The 22,589-nt window shown below is 38.7% G+C and overlaps 1 protein-coding gene across 1 annotated transcript in view; it reads right to left on the reverse strand.

Moving 5' to 3' along the window:
- Nucleotides 1–3,138: 3,138 nt before the first annotated feature.
- The window catches only part of LOC107552309 (melanocortin receptor 5-like), a 29,504-nt gene continuing 10,053 nt past the window's right edge, over nt 3,139–22,589 (reverse strand). The window contains exon 2 of the mRNA XM_016234168.1: nt 3,139–4,897. Coding sequence (XP_016089654.1) covers nt 3,835–4,821 — 987 coding nt within the window. The 5' untranslated portion in view covers nt 4,822–4,897 and the 3' untranslated portion in view covers nt 3,139–3,834. The remainder of the gene's footprint in view (nt 4,898–22,589) is intronic.

The following is a 22,589-nucleotide window of genomic DNA, read 5'->3' on the forward strand; positions in this document are numbered from 1 at the left end:
TCTTCAAAATATCTTCTTTTGTGTTCAACAGAAGAAAGAAATGCAAATATGTTAGGAAAAACTTGAGTGAATGATGACAAGTTTCATTTTTGGGGTGAACTTTGCTTTTAAAAAAATTAAAGGCAATACAGAATATTAATGTCTGGACAAAAATATCCAATTTCATAATTTTCAAAATATCAGTGTGGTCAATCGGTCCTAAAAATAAGATATGAAAACTGTTTCGTAGAGAACTAGAGCCAAAGCCAAAGTGAGATAATACATGCCAAAATTCAATCTCTCCCAGCCAAACGGGAATTTTAACAATATAGAACTGACACATTAAAACCTTTGCTATTAATAGTAAAAATAATTTCTTTTTTTTCTACTTTTTTAATATAAGCGTGTAAAATATATCCATTTTGTTAATTGAAACATTAAAAGGTTACACTTAGAGCCACGTAAAACAATGAAAAACGGACTCAAGAATTAGCTTCATTTTTATATTTTAATTATACATGCAACCAAATACATGAAAATGAGATATTACACAGAAAAACACAGATGCAAAGAGCATTTATCACAGTGTGAGGAGCAATACTGCTGTTCACTCAAATAAAAATGACTTACCAGCTGTTACACCCAATACAAAAATGAAAAACATTTTTCTGTGGTGAGTGACGCTGTCTAATAATTGTCTGTGGACGTGAAACCACTCCAGAGCAAATTTCAAGCTGTTTTCAGTGAAACAGTGAGGGGTTCAGAGATAGATTGTCATTGATTCTTCATGGAGAGCCAGCAGACCTGAGTAGTTAATGTACCACAGCGAGACCGAGGGGACAGATCCGACAACCTCCAGGTCATTTTGACAGCACAAAACACAGTGAAGGCACATTCTATGATTACCATCATGAGCCTGTTTAGGGAGGGATGACATTGACATTATACTTCAGAGACTAGACAGTGATTTGAACTGAAACGATCTGAACCTCTTTGAACCAAAGTGAAGAGGGAAAAATCAAGCTGACGAACAGCCAAACTGAGCATATTTACACAGTCCAAGCAATACCAGAGACTAAATACTTAAACTTTTAAATTCTGACTTCTTCAGAAGTGAATACAAGACAAGAATCAACTAGAATACTACAGGAATCCAACTGTAAGTTATATATAACACATTTCATAGAATGTACATAGCATGAACAGCCTCGCATATGAAATACAATGTACATTTTGTAGGCTGTTGGATAAGAGTTTCTGAAGGAAAACAGGGCTAGTTGTCACAAGGGTTATATCTTAATAGGATATAACTTAATGTTCTGAGTCAAAAGCCTATTAAACAGTTTTCTTTAAACCACTAGTTCAAAACATTCATACAGTAAACATTCATACAGTAAATGTAGTTCTCTTTCAGTCGCTCACTTTCGACGTCATGTCAATGCCGACAAATTGGGGATCTCGCCAGAGAGACCAATCTGCTTCGAGTGTAAACTAAACGAGCCAATGCACTTTGGCATGCGATAATTGCATCCAGCTGCCGCTCATCGCAGCATGAGTATAAATAGGCAGCAGGTGCAACGCATACTGAGCTTTTTGCTTTGGAGCCGAGCGTTTGTGATCGTTCTGCTCTTCCGAGAAGCGCCGGTGTTCGTTGAATGAGCGATGCTCTGCAAGGAAGCCTCTGTGTGCTCAACCGTGCAGTCGATGAGCTGTCACGAGCTGCACTCTCCGGAGAGTGGAGACTCCATTCCAATTTGGAGATGTCACCTCTCCAGAAACCTCTCACTGCCAGCTGTTTTACTCCCTGACCGAGGGAACACTGGCCATCCCCAACACATTCGCTAGATTCTATAGCCTTCGTGTGGAGCCGGTATCCTCCTGTGTTCTCACCTCAAACAGGTAGAAGCAACTAGAGGCCCCGGCTTAGTGTCGGCTTGCTAAACTGCTCCAGAGTGCCCAAACTGTAGACCCTGTCAAGCTCCTCCATCACCCTCGGCAGCCAGACTTGGTGGAGCGTCTGGCGCCAGGCCCTCACTCGATGATTCCCTGTCCTGGATGCAATTATCGCATGCCAATGTGCATTGGCTCGTTTAGTTTACACTCAAAATAGATTGGTCTCTCTGGAGAGATCCCCAATTCATCTGTATCGATGTGACGTCTCTGTTTCCTCCTTCAGGGAACGATTTTTATTATCATAATTTTATCCTCCAAGCAAACATTTCTATATTTCTGCTATATTAGTTGGATAAGGGAAGTTGCCACATTTTGTTAAGATGAGTTATGGTTCCATATGGTTTGGAATTTAAGTTACATTTGACATTTTTGTAGTTTCATTAATTGCTGTCACTGACACAGTACCCCTTTAAAAAGGTACACCTTTGTACCTTATTTACCCCTAAAGCATGCATATTAGTACCTTTTAAAAAGGCACCACCCCAGTGACAGCTTTTGTACCTTTATTTCTGAAAGTGAATGAATTTATTATTAAAAATACCCCCTCCCCCACCCCACCACCAGGTTAAAAAACCGGTGCATGCACTCTAGATGAATGTGGTTTGTGGCAATTACACATTGATTAATCAATGGAAATGTATGTAATTTAGACCTCATTTTATTTCTGGTCATTTGTTAGTCTTTAACTTGAATGGCACTGATTGAATGCAAAAACACAACCAAAAAACACTTGCTTTTACCTCCATCTGTACAGATTTACTTTTTCAGTGGCTGTAGACAGTAAGCAGCATAATGACAAACAAGAGAAACACTGATTCTCACCCTGAAACTTCATAGCCAATACACATCTATGAAAAAAATGTTTTTAAAGCCATAGAAATGAATGTTATTACATTTAAAGGGTCAGTGGTAAATACATAGAATAACTGCAGACCCCAAACTTCAAGTAAACATTCGTGCTTACCATAATAATATATAAATTGCCAGCATATCCACAAATGCTTTAATTGTGATGACAATTCGGCAATACTAATGATGATTTATTTTGCATTTTAATTGCAGAGTATAGAACTTACTTTTTCTGTTATGCTTTTTTGTATCAATATATAAGTCTATTTTTTTATTTTGCTTTTGCAGCTACATAAATACACACACATTATTATACAGGCATATGTGGAACATTTCAATTCCATCTATTACAAAACTCCTGAAGACTGTAGAAAATGGGTAGTGACATGATAGGCCTTGAAACCCTAAGTAGACATTTTACTAACAGCATGACAGTAAACCCATTTTTCTCCATTTTCTTATATGTGTACTTCATGTTCTGTCTTGTAATGTGTGTATATATTGTGCCATGTTTTTAAAAACTGAAGACTGCCTGCATTGAATTTCATCTTGGGATTCAATAGAGTGGCTCATACTTTCTCAGTTTCAATGCCAACCACGTAGTGCATTCAGCAATGTAAATTGCATGCATTATTACAGTTTCAAGTTACCTATACAACAATACATCAGGCTGTGTTTTGCATGGTTAATTTGATAAATGATTGCACTTGTTTTTCCCACAGGCTTTGATCGACGGCTCCTGCGTGTCCCTGGAGACTGTGATATTAAATCACATTGTCTGTTGAGGATTATATTGTTCCATAGTTCTAAGGCCTCCTTAATTATCCAACAATATCTACATATATTATCAACAATCGATTCATTAGGCATTCTATTTTGCATCCTTGTGCATTGAAGAGCTCTTGATTAATTGTCCAGCTTTTTGCAAGTTTGAGAAAATCACATTTTCCATCTAGATCAAGGCAGGGTTGGGACATTTTCTCAGACTTCTTAAATTCTTGTGAAATGATAACCCATCTCTCGTTTTTTTTAGTTTTTTGGGGGGGGTTGAAACTACTTGGACATTCCAAAGACGTTCCTCAGGCTGTAGCAGCAGATGATTTCCTTCAGCGTTTTCCTCATCTCCTGACTCCTGAAAGCGTAAATGAGAGGGTCGATGACTGAATTGCACATGATGAGGATGAGGTACATGTTGAAGTGTGACATGAAGCACATGCAGTAGAGGTTTCTGGGACAGGAGATCATAAGGATGAGGTGGAGAAAGAACGGAGCCCAGCAGACGATGAAGATCCCCAGAAGGATGGTCAGGGTGATGGCCGCCTTCATGCTGGCTCTCTGGTGGATTGAGTTGTAGCCTGGCAGGGCGGCGATGCGTTTGACGTGAGAACGTGCCAGCATGAACATGTGGCTGTAGAGGGAGGCCATGAGCACGAGCATGATGAAGAACATCGAGACCAAGCACACAATGACAGACGTGTTGTCAGAATAGATTATGAAGACAATTCCACAGCCTGTGCAAAAGGTCCAAATCCCACCGATGATGAGCGAGGCCCGGCGCACCGTCATGATGTTGTGATATCTTAAAGCGTAAAAAATCGTGACGTATCGATCAACGGCTATAGCTAGAAGACTACACATGGATGCCACCACAGAGATGCAGATCATAGAGTCAAAAACGTTGTCCATCTGTCTGATGAAATGGTCCTCCACCACCAGCTGGCGGTTGGTGAGTAAGTAGATGACGATGGTCTCCCAAGCGTTGGAGACACTCACCAGCATGTCAGCCACGGCCAGGCTGCAGACGAAGAAGTACATGGGCGAGTGGAGGTTTTTGTTTTTCACTATGGCGCAGATGACCAGGATGTTCTCCAGCAGACTGACGATGCCGAGGATGAGGAACACCTCGGTGGCGATGTTGAGCTGCTCGCATGCTTTGGGCTTGCCGTGGGATGGGGTCTCGGTGGTGTTGAGGAGGTATGAAACGGGACTGGAGTTGGCATGGATGGCCCAAAGGGACAGGGTTGCCTCTGAAGTGTTCATTGTGGATGAGAGATTCAGTGGGAATGTTGTAGGCTTTTCTTGGAGTCACTGGGTTGGTGGGTTGGGCATCTTTAACCTGTGTGAAATGAAACAGATAATGTTTAAACTAGGAAGAATATCTTAAAAATGAAGTTTTTTGATGGTTCCATGAAGAACATCCATGGAACATTTCTATTGCACAAAAGGTACCTCAAAGTGGAGAAAGGTTCTTCAGATGATTCAAACGTTCTTCACACTAAGAAAAAAAAATTATTTTAAGAACTGTTCACTGAAAAGTCTTTGAGGAACCAAAAATGGTTCTTCTTTGGAATTACCAACCCACGTTCATTGAAAATATGTGCTTGTGGCAAAGGTTCTGCAACACCGATATTACATAGCCTAGCTTTCTGCACATTTCAAAGCAGTTTCAAAGAGAAATGTCCAGTGAGTAGTGTTAAAATGCGCGTTCAATATGTGACCGTGGCCACGTTTTTGTTACATTGGTACAGGCATGTATTGCAGCGCTTTTATTGCGTGGTTTAGGCGCATACTGCTGCATTTTTTTTAAAGTCGGCTCAGGCAAACTTAACCAATAGCAGGGACAGGTCTGGATGATTCCAAGGGCCCAGGACGTGATTTTTACTGAGGGGGGCCAGAAACCATTGCGGTAGTGTTAAAGAATGCAAAAATAATATAGAAACGCATTCGCGGATGCAAGTGTGCTATTTTAACTTCCTTACAGGCCTATGTGGGTTTTAGCTGTTTTGTTGAACCATAGTTTTACTGAATTTGTACCGGAGCGCTTCACCTCACATGCAACGTCATATCACGTGAGCTACCGAGCAAACCTCTACTGTGTTAGAAAACGCATACATATGAAGCTGTATATGTGACACGAATGTTCAAAAGTATCCGTTTTCAAATCTCACATTATGTTAAAATTAGTGCTGTCAAACGATTAATCGCGATTAATCGCATACAAAATAAAAATGTTTCTTTGCATAATATATGTGTGTGTACTGTGCATATTTATTATGTATATATACATGCATGCATATATTTTGAAAATATTTACATGTATATATTTATAAATATATACATGTATAAATATATACATGCAAATATTTTCAAAATATATGCATGTATATATTTATATTCATATAATTTATATTATAAATAAATATATTTAATATATAAACATAACATATTTTTCTGAAATGTATACATGCATGTGTGTGTATTTATATGTACATAATAAATATACACAGCACACATACATATATCATGTAAACAAAAACTTTTATTTTGGATGCGATTAATGCGATTAATCGTTTGACAGCACTAGTTAAACTTGCTTTAAAGTTATAACATATTATTGTGCAATGAATTGTGCGAAAGTGAGGTTTTTTTAATCAAAACCCTGGCCGTGTAAATCATACTTTGTGCGAAAAGGAATAAAAGTTGTCCGTTTTACTGCCTCTAGTGCTCATTTCAACTAGAATCTGCAGCGATTTGTTCATGTATAGGTACGTTTTTTGAGTTTTGCAGAAATGTAGGTACAGGCATATGTATTTCTAATGAGCCTGGGTAGGGAATCAATAAGAAAACCCTTTTTTTATTTAAGAGTGTATATGCTCGCTCATGCAAAGTTTGCATCCAGAATGGTAGGGTGTTTTGGTTAACAGGGACTTGCTGTTTGGTTGCTAGTGTGTTCTGAGCGGTCGCTATATGATTGCTTACAACTTCAATTGAAAAGCATCCACACTCTGACATTTTAGACATGCCTTGAAACCCTTCATCAGTGAAAGCCTATGGGAATTTTCTCCTGTTGAACAATCTATCAGGGTGAAAAATGGTAATCTGATCACTTAGAAAAGTTATAGCTCACTTTTCCTCGAAAAGCCTCATGATTTGAGTAATTAATTATGTGTGTAGCAAAAAAAGAGGGAGTTGGAACTGAAAGTCCCCTAATTGAATCAGAAGGCAACTAGTGGTATGTTGTGTCTGGTGCTTTTACTGTTTAAGATGTACATTTCAAACATCTTAATTAATAGTCATAACCCATAGGGCATAGATGAATCATTCACTGTGAAATCTTATTGTTATTATGAAATGCCTTATATTAATTATAAAATTGAATTAATAGAAAATATAATTAATATAATTCATTCATCTATGGACAATTTAGTGTCTCCAATTCAGCTATGCTGTATGTTTAGGGGAAACCAGAGCACCTGGAGGAAAACCACCCCCACAGGCATAGGAAAACATGCAAAGTCCACACAAGGCCTAAAACTTAAACAGGACTTCAACCAGAGACATGGCTGTGAGGCGACAACGCTACCCACTGAGCCACCACATTACTAGTATTATAGAGTGCAATTCAGATGCATCTCAGTGCCTGGGATTTTTCTATTTGTTTATTTTATTTTATTATTTGTCTAAATTGGAAAATGCATATATTTACATAAAATATTTGAGTTAGTATTTCACACTAATGACGACAATTTGGGGTTGGTAACTTAATTTATTCATGTTTTTGAAAGCAGTCTCTTATGCTGCAAGGCTTCATTTATTTGAACATAAATACAGTAATATTGTGAACAATTATTACACTTTACAATGTGTATGTACATGTTATAATGGCTTCCTTTCATGTTGTAGGGGGGGACCAAATGATAAGTGAGAGCAGAACAAATGTGTCACACGTTTTAAACTCAACAAAATGGTCAAATACATATATCAAGACCATGCTCACAGATGAGAACAAAACAGTGGATGAAGTGAATTAAAGCCCTGCACGGGTCTCAAATATAGGCCCTAGCCTGTCTTTTTGCCCTTTTCCCAAAAAAAGCTTATACTACTGTTTCAGCTATTAAAATAGTTCAGTTTTATATGTAATGGAAAAGTGATTATATTTTGTTTAGCTTTTTTATAAAGTAAATTTTGAAAAACATTTGGAGCATTTTTTGTTCGTTAAATTTTGTTCGTTAAAACAGTGAATTGATCATAGCCTATATGTTTTATCAATTTAGCCTTCTCAAATCATCACGACTTGCCTAAAATAAAATATATAGATATAAAACAGTTCAAGCATATCACAATGTTAGTTTAAATGTTTAACCTAGATAAATGTGCGCTGTTAGATGCATATCTAATCGTTTGAACGGAGAGTGGAAGCTGAAGCGCGCTCTGCAGGACATGGAGGCACCAGTGCGATCACTTGAATTTTTCTAACAGTGGAAACAACTTAAAATACGCAGTCATTTTTGCTCTTTAAGGTAAGAGTAATACATTCTAATCTGTAAAGGGTCACAATGATGAACCTAAACTCAGCGAATTGCCTCACAGGCATGATAAAAGAAATATTTAAATTACTACTTTAAAACAAAATAATTCAAATCGAAAATAGAAACTCTTTCATTAACATCCCTGTCCCGATCTAGAAGTGCTCTTCATTAACTGTAAGCCTTTCTACTCGCTGCGGGAATTTTGCTCGTTCATTCTTGTGAGTGTTTACATTCCTCCGCAAGCGCACGTGAGCCTGGCTTTACAGAAACTCGCTGATCTGATCACAGAGACAGAGCAACAACACCCGAACTCTGTTTTAATCATTCTTGGAGACTTTAATAAAGCAAATCTTTCCCGTGAACTGCCAAAATACAGACAGCATGTTGCATGTCCCACCAGAGACAGTAATATACTGGATCACTGTTACACCACAATAAAGAATGCATATCACTCTGTCCCACGGGCAGCTTTGGGACTCTCTGATCACTGTTTGATTCATTTTATACCAACCTACAGGCAGAAACTGACATCAGCTAAACCTGTATTAAGGACTGTAAAAAGATGGACTAATGAAGCAGAGTGGGATTTACAAGCCTGCTTTGACTTCACTGATTGGAGTGTCTTTGAAGCCGCTGCCACCGATCTGGACGAGCTCACAGAGACTGTAACATCTTATGTCAGTTTCTGTGAAGACATGTGCATTCCTACCAGGACTCATCTAACTTACAACAACGACAAACCATGGTTCACTGCAAAACTCAGACAGCTCCATCAGGCCAAAGAAGGTGCTCGCAGGAATGGGGACAGATTCTTGTATAAACAGGCCAAATACACACTGGAAAAGGAGGTCAGAGTGGCAAAGAGGAATTATACTGGAAAGCTAAAGAACCAATTATTTTCCAGTGATCCTGCTTCAGTGTGGAAAAGTCTGACTCAGCTCTCCTGACAGACAGGCAGCAGCTAGTGAGGCTGGGAAAATTCTCATCCATGACCCGTACGATCAGCACTGGCGCCCCCCAGGGTTTAGTTCTCTCCCCACTGCTCTGCTCCCTCTACACCAATGACTGCACTTCTAAAGACCCCTCTGTCAAGCTCCTGAAGTTTGCAGAACTTCCTCATCCAGGATGGTGATGAGTCTGCTTACAGACAGGAGGTTAAAGAGCTAGTTGTCTGGTGAAGTCTTAACAACCTGGAGCTCAACACGCTCAAAACTGTGGAGATGATAGTGGACTTCAGGAGGAACCCCCCTGCTCTCCCCCCACTCACCATCATGGACAGCACTGTGACTGCAGTGGAGTCATTCAGGTTCCTGGGCACCACAATCTCTCAGGACCTGAAGTGGGACAATCACATTGAGTCCATTGTTAAAAAGGCCCAGCAGAGGTTGTACTTTCTTCGCCAGCTGAAGAAGTTCAACCTGCTACAGGAGCTGCTGAAACAGTTTTACTCCGCCATCATTGAATCCGTCCTCTGCACTTCTATGTCTGTCTGGTTCAGCTCAGCTACCAAATCTGACCTCAGAAGACTACATTGGATAGTCCGGACTGCTGAGCGAATCATTGGTACAACCTTCCCTACTCTCCAAGAACTGTACTCATCCAGAGTGAGCAAAAGGGCTGGCAAAATCACTCTGGACCCCTCACATCCAGCACACTCCCTCTTTGAACTGTTGCCATCTGGTCGACGCTACAGAGCTCTGAGCACCAGAACGGCCAGACACAGGAACAGTTTCTTCCGTCAGGCAATCCATCTCATGAACACTTGACAATAAACGTGGAACACACAACACTATTATATATTTATTTATTTAAAACACATACTTTTTTGCATTTTAAATTTGCACATATCATACCTCTACATACATAATTGTCTATATTATATATTGTGTTTTTGCTATTTTGTACATTGTCTATTTTGTGTATTTGTATATTATTCTTTTTATTATCTGTGTCCTGTCTTGTCACTGTCATTCTGTTGCACTGTGGAGCTTCTGTCACTAAAACAAATTCCTCGTATGGGTAAACATACCTGGCAATAAAGCTCATTCTGATAAAACATTATGTAATCCGTGCATTTCTCTCTAAAGGCACATCCAATGAGGAGGCGAGTAATTTTTTTCAGCACCATAATTGATGGATGTCTAAAATATAAAAATAAGGAAAAGCCTAAAACAGGCCCGAATTCCATACAATAAAAAAATAAAACACAAATTATAATGGCATATATGTAAAACTTTGTCCTAATTGTATGGCTGCTTTTTCTGATTTTTATGTTGCTCTGTTCTGAATACCTTAAAATTTATGATGGATGATATGTGAATTATTTATTAGCCTATTGTTTTTTTTTACCCATGCAGCAAATGCTTTAAAAACAGCTTTAAAATACTTTATTGCATTCCAGACGCTTTTAAAGTACTTTTCACTACAAATGTTACGGGTAGCTTGAATGTAAGCCTACCTTTGCCTAATGGGTAAGCTACTGTAATGCTGCAGCCCAGGGGTCTCTGGTTATCTATTAAGGTGCCCCTGCTTATGAGGCACATATTCTGTATGACCATATTCTACACTAGTCCTACCCAATACCTAAACTTAACAACTACCTTATTAACTATTAATAAACAGCAAATTAGGAGTTTATTGAGGCAAAAGTCATAGTAAATGGTTTGATAAAAGCCAGAATTGGACCTTAAAATAAAGTGTGGCCTAACTGATAGTAGCAGTGAAGCTTGCCTCAGTATACCTCTCTAAAAGAGAATAAAGATCACAAAGAATTCAGGATGAAAACCAAACTGCACGCATGCGTCTGCTAATAGAAGCTCCACTGTATGGCATTTTGAAAAAAAGATGTTATTTTCTAGCTTTCCTGGATGTCGCCCACATCTGGAGGACAAACCTTTGATCACACACAGACCCTGACGATACCTAATGACACTTATGAATTCTTCTCTGGCACCAATTCATCATCTCTCTCTTTTTAATCTTTGAGATAGCACTTTAAAAGATTGAAAAAAAACATGATCGCGCCCCAAGGTCTTCCAGCAATATGAAATCTAAGCACTACGCACATCCTCAAAAGCATATGATCATCCGTTTCGTGACAGATGGCAGTATGGTTTTGAAACAAGCCCATTGTTCATAAACACAGCCCTGCAAGTATTTTACCAGTGAATTACTTTTCCTGTGAAAAGGGATATTTATTGTGGCTACTGGTGAGTGTCGCTCAGGTCTCTGGATAAAGGATCCTCTATCTGAATGTGTGCGTCAGAAGGCTTTTGCTCAATATTGTGCGTCTACTATCTGCTGATAACTCTACAGTAAATGAGTCACTGCCCGACAGAACAGAGAAACAAGAAAGTGAGAAGAACACAGATTCACAGCCAAATCAAATGACTGCATTGACGGGCTGATGGTGGGAGAGCAGTAAATAATGAGTGCTGAGAGCTGGACGAGTCAAACAGAAACACAGAAATGATGAAATCTGTTGTGTTACCATCCTACTAATGACTTCCTACAGCACCTGATCATTTCAGTATGGACTAGTTCAGTTTATGAGTGAATGAGCCTTGCATACTGGTAATACTAGACTATTAGGGCATTCATTTTTGCAATATTTAAATAACTTCAATTAAGTTACCGCTGAATGTACTGGCAAGCTTTTAAGGTAACCTAAAATGTAGTTTAATGTATTTTCCATTGAAACTTGGAATGTCATGCATTTACACATTTATAAGGATGAAGTTGCAATTTGTGTATGTATATTCACTTTAAATAGTCAAATAACACAATAAACAGTTCAATTGATAATCAGGTGTGCTCTAGTATGTTAGTCAACTCATCAAAATAAGTGTATTAAATAATGATAAAAGAACATTATAAATGTCTTTATCATCCCTTTTGATCAATTTAAAGCATCTTTGCAAAATAAAATAATACTGTAACGTAGTTTGTAGATCGGGAAGAAGGAGGCGGGAACCGGCGAACATTGAAACAAAACTTTAATCAAATAAACAAACACAAAATTAAATAAAAGCGGCAGCCCCTCGCAGACGACTGCCGCACACAAAACACAAAATAAATTCCATGCCTGGTCCTCTCTCGTCCGACACTGTCATCAATCCTCCCTTTTATCCTTCCGGAGCTCCTCCGTGAGACTCGAGACCGGTGAGTGGTGCAGGGGTCGCTCATTATCAATTACTCCACCGGCCTTGCTCCGTTCCCACGGCTCTTGGCCTCGCCCCCCTCGTCACATACCCTCATCGCTCCTCGCAGGTCGGTGGGTACTCCCGAGACTGCGCTCTACTCCCCCCTCCAGGGGAACCGATCACGGCGGCCGCGGCGTACCTGGGGGTAAGGACAGACAGACGAGGCGAGAGAAAAGGAGACGGAAGGATGAGGAGAGACAGAGACGAGAGAGGGGAAAAAAAAGAAAAAAAAATTATCCTCCCCAAGCATGGCGGATGGCAGCAGGCTCCGGCCTCAGGCGAACGGGCAGACTCCTCCGCTCCCTCACAGACGGCAGCCACCCCTCCTCGACCCAGGAGCGCGGCAGCGAGCTCTCCGTCCCACCTCGTCTTCCATCGTTCCAGCACCACCACCTCGGGCAGCCACCGGCGGTCTCTCCGCTCGTTCCTGCTGCCCGATCTCCTCAGCACCGCGATCCCCCTCAGCAGCGAGGGCTCTCCAACAGCGTGTCCCTCCTTCTCCCCCGGGTTTCGGCACCAATGTAACATAGTTTGTAGATCGGGAAGAAGGAGGCGGGAACCGGCGGACATTTAAACAAACTTTAATAAAATAAACAAACACAAAATAGCGCGACAGCCCCTCGCGGACGACTGTTGCGCAAAAACAAAACCAAAACACAAAATAAACTCCAGGTCTGGTCTTCTCTCGTCCGACACTGTCATCACTCCTCCCTTTTATCCTTCCGGAGCTCCGCCGTGAGACTCGAGACCGGTGAGTGGTGCAGGTGTCGCTCATTATCAATTACTCCACCAGCCTGGCTCTGTTCACACGGCTCTCGGCCCCGCCCCCACTCGTCACAAATACATTTCTAAAATTTCTTTATTTCTATACATACATATTTACATCCCTCCCTCCATATATATATATATATATATACACTGTAAAAAAAATTACAGTAAAAAAACGGCAGCTGTGGTTGCCGGAATTTTACCGTAAAAAATACGGTAGCAACGTTTAGGTTTTACGGTTTTAACTTAAATTTACAGTTAAATACCGTATTTTCATTAACTGATATAATGTTAAAATACCAACCCACTGAAGTACTGAAATCTGTTTTGCACTGTTTTACACTGATAACCACCAAATGCAAGCGGTGATGAGAAAGTCACACGATGAACCAAAGCCCATCACAAGCAGCTTTTAAATAATAACATATATAAAAGGTGCACAGTGTCATTCACACAAACACTAAACACCATCATGGTAACACACATGAAACTGAAATAATGCAGTAAACATTCATCAACAACATTAGGTGTAACACACAACCCTAATATACAAAACTGATAAGAAAAAACTAAGAAGAAACATAGTTATTTCAACAAAAAAATATCAAATTGAAATGTAACGCAGGGAATTCCGGGAATGTCAATTTACGGTTATTCACTGTAAATTATATGGTCTTTTTCTCTTCCAAAAACGGTACACTACCGTAAAATTAATGTCCAATATACGTAATCTCCAATACAGTTTTTCACCATATATAGTAGGGGAATTTACCGTTAACCATTTAACAGGTTTTTACTGTAGCATTTTTACAGTCTTTTACCATTAAATTCACGGTAATTTTTTACAGTGTACATCCATCCATCCATCCATCCATCCATACTTATATATGTATGTGTAAACACACACACACATATATATACAGAGGTTGGACAATGAAACTGAAACACTGGCCAATATAGTGTTGGAGGTTTCATGGCTATATTTGTGCAGCCTGGTGGCCAATCTTCACTGATTGCACATTCCACCAGTAAGAGCAGAGTGTGAAGGTTGAATTAGCAGAGCAATAGCACAGTTTTACATAAACTATTGCAATGCACACAACATAATGGGAGACATATCAGAGTTCAAAAGAGGACATATTGTTGGTGCACGTCTAGCTGGCGCATCTGTGACCAGGACAGCAAGTCTTTGTGGTGTATCAAGAGCCACGGTATCCAGGGTAATGTCAGCATACCACCATGAAGGACGAACCACATCCAACAGGAGTAACTGTCGACGCAAGAGGAAGCTGTCTGAAAGGGATGTCTGGGTACTAACCCGGATTTTATCCAAAAAACATAAAACCACAGATGCCCAACTCACTGCAGAATTAAATGTGCATCTCAACTCTCCTGTTTACACCAAAACTGTTCGTCGGGAGCTCCACAGGGTTAATATACATGGCCGGTCTGCTATAGCCAAACCTTTGGTCACTTGTGCCAATGCCAAACGTCGGTTTCAATCGTGCCAGCAGCAGAAATCTTGGGCTGTGGACAATGTGAAACATGTATTGTTCTCTGATAAGTCAACCTTCACTGTCTTTCCCACATCCGAGAGAGTTACGGTGTGGAGAAGCCCCAAAAAATCTTACCACCCAGACTGTTGCATGCCCAGAGTGAAGCATGGGTGTGGATCAGTGATGGTTTGGGCTGCAATATCATGGCATTCCCTAGGCCCGATACTTGTGCTAGATGGGCACTGCCAAGGACTACCGAACCATTCTGGAGGACCATGTGCACCCAATGGTTCAAACATTGTACCCCGAAGGTGGTGGCGTGTATCAGGATTATAATGCACCATTACACACAGCAAGACTGGTGACAGAGTGGTTTGATGAAGATGAAAGTGAAGTTGAACATCTCCCATGGCCTGCACAGTCACCAGATCTGAATCTTATTGAGCCACTTTGGGGTGTTTTGGAGGAGCAAGTCAGGAAACGTTTTCCTCCACCAGCATCATGTAGAGACCTGGCCACTGTTCTGCAAGAAGAATGGCTCAAAATCCCTCTGGCCACTGTGCAGGACTTGTATCTGTCATTCCCAAGACGAATTGATGCTGTATTGGCCGCAAAAGGAGGCCCTGCACCATACTAATAAATTATTGTGGTCTAAAACCAGGTGTTTCAGTTTCATTGTCCAACCCCTGTATATATATATGTATGTATGTAAGTATGTATGTATAGAAAGAAAGAAATTTGGAAAAGCTTGGAGTCAATATAAATATATATATATATATATATAAGAGTTTAAGTACGCTACAAGATGCACATAAAAATATTTATATATATATATTTATGTGTGTGTGTGTGCTATGGGCATGAATAATGCTTCAAATCATGTAGCTTTTTGAGAAAAAATTTAAATTGACAAGGGGTCCTTCACATATCTACTGTGTAAAGATGCAAACATCATAGAGACTGTAGCAACAGAACAGTCTATCAATGCGCAGAACAAAGCAATAAATGAAGGAATATGGTGTTATATAACAGTGTTATATTATAATAACTGTAGAAAAGTCCTTTAACTAAGGTCATTTGTGAAATGCACTGCAGTGATGACGCAGACAGTGAGTATGAGACAGCAACAGTGTTTCAGTCCAGCAATCGCTTATCCCGGTACATCTTGTAACATCTTTATTGTTCATGGAAGTCTGTTTCATTTTAACAGTGGAGACTATATCAAACATCGAATTAAATGCACGTTTAACATAATGACTGTGATTTGGAGAAGTAAGATCTGTTTCTGCAGTTTATCCATCGAGTACCCTTGCAATCTGAGTGAAATTATATTGGTCCGGGAACACGTCGTACTTGATGATGGAATACTTGAAAGCTTAGCTACATTCTCAGATAAAAAAAAAGGTACAAAAGCTGTCACTGGGGCGGTACCTTTTCAAAAGGTACATATTGGTACCTTATTTACCCCTAAAATACATTAAAGGTACATATTAGTATACCTAAAATGTACATATTAGTATAAAATGTACATATTAGTACCTAAATAGTACAAATGTGCACCTTTTAAAAAGGCACCGCCCCAGTGATAGCTTTTGTGCCTTTTATTCTGAGAGTGTATAATTGCAAAAGACATAAATTGATGGACAGCTGGCATATTTTCAGAATCGAGGCAGAGGGATTTAAGATGGTAAGTGGCCAACAAACATCGCACAAAGAACGACTGTGAATATATGATGTTTCTGTGGGAATATTTGCTTTGCAAACTTTACCAACAATGTCAGGTGAAATTAAAAAAAAAAATGCTTGAAGCCCCAGGGTGGCAGAAGAGAAAATCTGGGATAGATTGTAGCCTAGTGCGAACACTTTAATATCGAGATTTGACATTTCAAAGGATTTTTTTTTCTCTCTCTCAGAAATGTGTCATCAATAGATAAAAGCAAAGCCTTCTCACTCCCATTTATGCATGGACTTACACATACTGTAGATCAGGGATGGGCAACTGGAGGCCCGAGGGCCGTATACAAACAACGGAGACGCCAGAGTTGCACTTGCCTCAAATCTTTTATTCTGAGAGTGTATAATTGCAAAATACATAAATTGATGGACAGCTGGCATATTTTCAGAATCGAGGCAGAGGGATTTAAGATGGTAAGTGGCCAACAACATCGCACAAAGAACGACTGTGAATATATGATGTTTCTGTGGGAATATTTGCTTTGCAAACTTTACCAACAATGTCAGGTGAAATTAAAAAAAAAAATGCTTGCAGGCCCCAGGTGGCAGAAGAGAAAATCTGGGATAGATTGTAGCCTAGTGCGAACACTTTAATATCGAGATTTGACATTTCAAAGGATTTTTTTTTCTCTCTCTCAGAAATGTGTCATCAATAGATAAAAGCAAAGCCTTCTCACTCCCATTTATGCATGGACTTACACATACTGTAGATCAGGGATGGGCAACTGGAGGCCCGAGGGCCGTATACAAACAACGGAGACGCCAGAGTTGCACTTGCCTCAAATTTCAAAGGTAAAATTCATAGTCAACAAAAGCTTTTTGCCAAATGCATGACAGAAATGTTTGCACTGGACTATGTTCTTATTAGGGTTTTAGGGTAAGCCCTTTTTAACTGTCCTTTTAAAAAAAATGGACCTCTGTATATTTGTTTGTTGCAAATTTACAGACAATGCAATTGAAATGTTTACATTAGCTAGTCAGGGTAATATTTCTGTCCACTCACAACGAAGTTTTCCTTCTGAATTAGCATAACTGCACAAGTTTTATACTTAATAAAATCTTTAAAAACAAATGACATTAGTTATACTTTAATTTCCTTCAATAAAAAGGAAATTGAGTAAGACGGTGTAAAAGGTGTGTGGACGTGGATTAGTAATCTGTCCCCTTGGTATAAAAGAGAAAAAATGCTGGCCCTCGTCACTATCAAAGTTGCCCATCCCTGCTGTAGATCCAATGCTCACATACTCATTTTAGTTTGATTCAAATAATAAATCAAACTTTAATGTGTCATCATTTCATTTTGGTGGCTTATACTATTTTTGATGTAAATGACCTTATATTCCAGAGCTTCAGATAACAGTCATTTTCTCAAATTTTATTCTATACTCCCATTTGGATTGGAAAATAAAACAAAATAAAATTTGTTTAAATACCTTTGTTAAAATGAGCTGAAGCAACACTAAAGCATTTGTTGAACATTTTGTCACATCATTTTTTTTTATTGTTCAATCCACTTAAATTTGTGGGTTTCAGTTAATAATTTTGTGTTGAGACTACATGAATTTTTTTACATAACTAACTGGGCAGTGGATCTATAGTTTTCAGCACGCTTTGCATTGTGTTAAAAATAAGTGTAATTTTATTTTGTTTTTCAGTATTAATGGAGATTTAGTAGAGCTTCTTTTATTTTTGTCATTAACGTTGTGCAGAAACGTGGACCTTAGCTTTTTTTAACATGCTATAGTTATTATCTAACTTACTCTAACTAAATTTCTCTTATCTAGCAGGAACTTAATTGGATCTATTTAGGTGATTCAACAAAACTTTATTTGTTTAAATGAACTTGTTTTAGTCTTGTTGTATGGACCTCAACTAATTGAGTGGAAATGTTTTCTTCATTTAATTATGAGCTATTTTTCAGTCTGTGTCTAATGTCTAGGCCATTACATGCTTTTAAGAGTCCTCGAAAACAGATGCCGTCAGAGTACATGATTAATTATGAGCGTCAGTGCTGGCAGATGGTGGAGTTACAGCATCTTCCAGAGGGGAATAACAGAGCCATGCTGAGCAGTAAAACCCTGACCCCGGAAGAAGAAGAAGCCCAGCACCGCTGGGACATGCTACCACATTAATAAACTACATCTGATTCAACATTTGTGCATATTCTAGCTAAATTCATTACCTTCATTACCTAAGTTCAGTGGAAATAGCACCTACCATCTTTGATTATTTTCATACGATTTGGATTGAATTTTTCTAGTTTTCAAAGAAACTGCTGAATGCGTATTTTTGGCCAGATAACACTATTTTAGTGCTAGAAATACTTTTATTTATTTATTTTTCGCTGGATGGAGAGAATCTTAAACAGCATCCATTCCTCAGGCAACATTCATATTGTGCACTTAGATGCAAATGCATCTTTTTCACTTATATATATTTATGTTTTTTAACCCACTGGCATAGGCGGAGGGTGAACCAACTACAGGGTAAGGCTAAAAGCAGCCAAATGTATTAAACATCATAAACCCATCTTTTTAGGCAACAACCAGACATGCGTGTCATGAAGGCTAAACATTTTTTTAATGGGACCGAATTTGTATTTAACGTGATTACAGGTGCTCCCAAATTTGATCTGAATAAAAACGTTAACAATGGATAATTATATAACGTTTCCTTTCCACGGTTATTCAAACAGTGAATAAACAACATATAGAAAGTGACATTATCACTAACATTAATCAATCGCGAATTTAAGCATTTTCAAAAAAACAAAACTCCCGTTATAATCACTGAAACTGTCTACACTGTGAAATGAATCTCTTACTTACATTGCACGTCCATCTGCGCTTTGTTGTTTATGATGAGAGAGAATTCGCAAGAGTCCGGAATTCAGTCAGCGAACGCGCGCGCACTCAACAAAACTGATGAGTTTCAACGATGACTCATTTGAACTCCTCTGATTGGCCAATGCATTCCTAAACTCAACAGAATTGTGTGTGATTGGTTCAAATGCGCAAGATTGTAAAAACGCAGTTTGAAATCCGGTGCAACATGAGCAGATCTTAATAGCCTAAGCTCAGTGTTACCAATTTAGCAATTTTGTTGCTAGATTTAGCAACTTTTCAGACTACCCTAGCAACTTTTTCTTCCAAAAGCACCTAGCAACAAATTTAGCTTTTTTTTATTTGGCAACATTTAGCAACTTTTGATAAGTGACTCAAACGATAAAAAAGGCACACATTTTCCATCTAAATTACACAAAATGAGGAAACCAAAGATACCTAGCAGTACACAATTCACATGAATTAAGTTGGCTGCTATTAGCAATGGTTTAATTTAATAATAACAATAATAATTGAATAATTGTTCATTTATGATACACCTTGTTAGTAGCTTGTACTTGAGATTGTTGATCAGCTGATCAAGAAAAATATCTAGAAAAATGAAAAATTTAGCAATTTTCCAGGACATTATCCATAACCCGAAAACACAAATTACAATGCATAATTTAAAATGTAGGTAAAAAAACGTGTGAATAATAATTACAGAAGATTCCTTCATATTAATAGATTTTGCCCTATTTTTACAGACTTTTCTTAGAGGGTAGCATACGAACTACTAATACACTGCTTAAATCTATAATTGTTCAGAATGAGTAGTTTTACTAGTTTACTAGCTAATAAAAATAAACTTAAATTGTAGTTGTTAAAAATAATTCAAAGTTGTATTTAAAATTAGTTATTTATATTTTAATATTATATTATGCATTTATATTATTTTATAAACACATCTAAATTAACATATTTAAAAAAAATATTTAATTTAATATTTAATATTTTTTTATAAAATACTTTTTGCTGAGATTTGATGCAGTGACACAATTTTGCGTCGTGATTACGCAATGACGTCACCGCGCAATGACATCGCAACGTCATTTAGCAACTTTTAGCAACAAATCAATCTTCCTTTAGCAACTTCCCCTGAAATTTAGTTGGCAACACTGCCTAAGCTTAATAGCTAAGCCTTCCCCAGCCTTACACGCACTCCGCCTATGCCCACTGGACAGCTTTACTCCCATCCGTGGAAAAAACAAACTCTAAACCCATGCGTAGTTCAATTTACTGATTACGAAAATGATTTGTGTTTGTCCAAAAATACTTCGCTCTTATCTCAAGTAGTACTAAATACAGATTGGAAAAGTGTGTCCTTGAGGAGCATTTGCTTCTTTATATAAATCATGTTTGCTTTTTTTACTTCACACTTTATTATGTGTTATTTATTTTAAAAAGAAGTGAGCAAAAATGAGTAAAATAAAAAAAATCTACTGCAGTTATTTAAATATGGCTGTGAATAAAAATTTCTGCCCTAAATTTTGCTCCACATCCTGGTGCGAATTTAAAAATAGCAGACGGTTTCAGGCTCCTCATTAGAAAGTAGTGTTTTGACAGCAAACATACTTTCTATTCACCCCATTGTCCAATCTCTGTCTCCTCGCGTGATTCTGACCTATAGTTTGTACCCCGGAGACCATCACCTACATTCAGACTCATCCCGCATTAATTCAGCTCCTCAAGAGTTCCTATGAAAGGAACAGATTTCATTCATTGACACACACACGCACACATTCTTTTGCAGAAATCTAATTGGTCCGTTCTGCTCTGTGTAGCGCATTTGAATCACGGATGCCTCTGGGACCCCACGCAAAGACAAAGACTGCAACTGATCAGCCAGCATTGTGCATTTCTCATTGCAGTGAATCACATTCAGATACAGAATCGTTTTATGATTTCATGGCCTGTTCTCAGTGGTAAGACATTTCTGGAAATTGTGTTCTTTAAGAAAGCTTATAACACACCTTTACAGTATTCAACAACGGCAGCGGACCTTTTTGAGGTTTTGATGTTATATTCCCTTAGGGAAAATGTCGTGTTAAACTGTCGCGCACTTCAAATCTTAAAAGTATATTTAAAGAACTGTATTTGCAGATAATATCAAAAGCATGGTAGGTGATTTGGTTTAAAAATATTCACATCCCAATAGCAATCACTAAGTTAAGTGGTCTGAATGTGTTTATATATATTAATATCGTCTGAGGAAGGCGTAGGACCATAAAATTGTTGTCCAATCATATCCCTCGATCTGAGGACTACGATAGGCTATGTGCCTGCCAACGTATGTATTTGCATACCTCCGCGCATCCTGTTCATGATACGTCATCAGCGCAGTCCATTATGCTATTGCAGACTGAGTTAGAAAGGAGGGAATTGTTATTGTAATATTGTGCATTTTGTACTGTAATGATTTCTCACCAGTGAACAAGACATGAGGTAATCTGACACCGTCTCTCATCTTGTCACTGGTTAGCCTCTGGTCTGTCTGTGCACGGTCATGTATTTTGTGGGAGGCGTGGCTTTGGAGAGTGATTTGCAGGGAGGGTGGAACCTTATGATTTCAAAGATAGCTTGCTATTGCTAGCCTCTCCAAAATCACCAACCCTAAATTTAAAGTTACATATTATGCCCCTTTTTACAAGATTTAATATAAGTCTCAGGTATCCCCAGAATGTGTCTTTGAAATTTCAGCTCAAAATACCCCACATATCATTAATTATATCAATTTGAAAATGCCCATTTTGAGTGGAAGCAGAAACACACTGTTTTCGTGCATGTCTCTTTAAATGCAAATGAGCTGCTGATCCCCGCCCCCTTTTCTTGAATAGTGCTGTCTTTACAGCTGATATCTCACATACTCTGCTAAAAACATTGGTTTTGATTATCATGTCTATTGCACTGAAATCATGCGTTTTAAACCATATCTGTTCAAACTTCTGATATAGGGTTTTCTGAGCGCACACATCCAAAGCACGCACACAGAAAGCGGCTGTCACACGGCATCTGAGTACTAAACTAAGTTCTCTTTCATGTCTTATTGCACTTAAACTGTCAGATACACACAAGTTTATGTTACAAACACACATGAGTTATAAAAACAGTCGGTTATGTCTGTGAAGGTACCAAGCTGGGGCCTGTACCATGATGGTAGATGAACAAATTCAGAGTTACAGGATTAGTTTCGAGTTGACAAAACCAAACCACTCCAATCCGGCTTTGTTGGTACCATGATGCTGATCATCAACTTTCTTTTTCAACTCAGGCTTTGATCCTGAGTTTGTGGAGCATGTGCACATGAATGTGTGACATCACTGGCGGACAACCAATCACGAGCCTTTGTTAAAGGTTAAAGGTTTTGCTAAAGGTTAAGAGATTGAATTATCTGATGAATTTAAATGCATTTACAAT

Source organism: Sinocyclocheilus grahami, unplaced genomic scaffold (assembly GCF_001515645.1).
Source record: "Sinocyclocheilus grahami isolate Dianchi unplaced genomic scaffold, SAMN03320097.WGS_v1.1 scaffold446.1, whole genome shotgun sequence".
Lineage (NCBI taxonomy): Eukaryota > Metazoa > Chordata > Actinopteri > Cypriniformes > Cyprinidae > Sinocyclocheilus > Sinocyclocheilus grahami.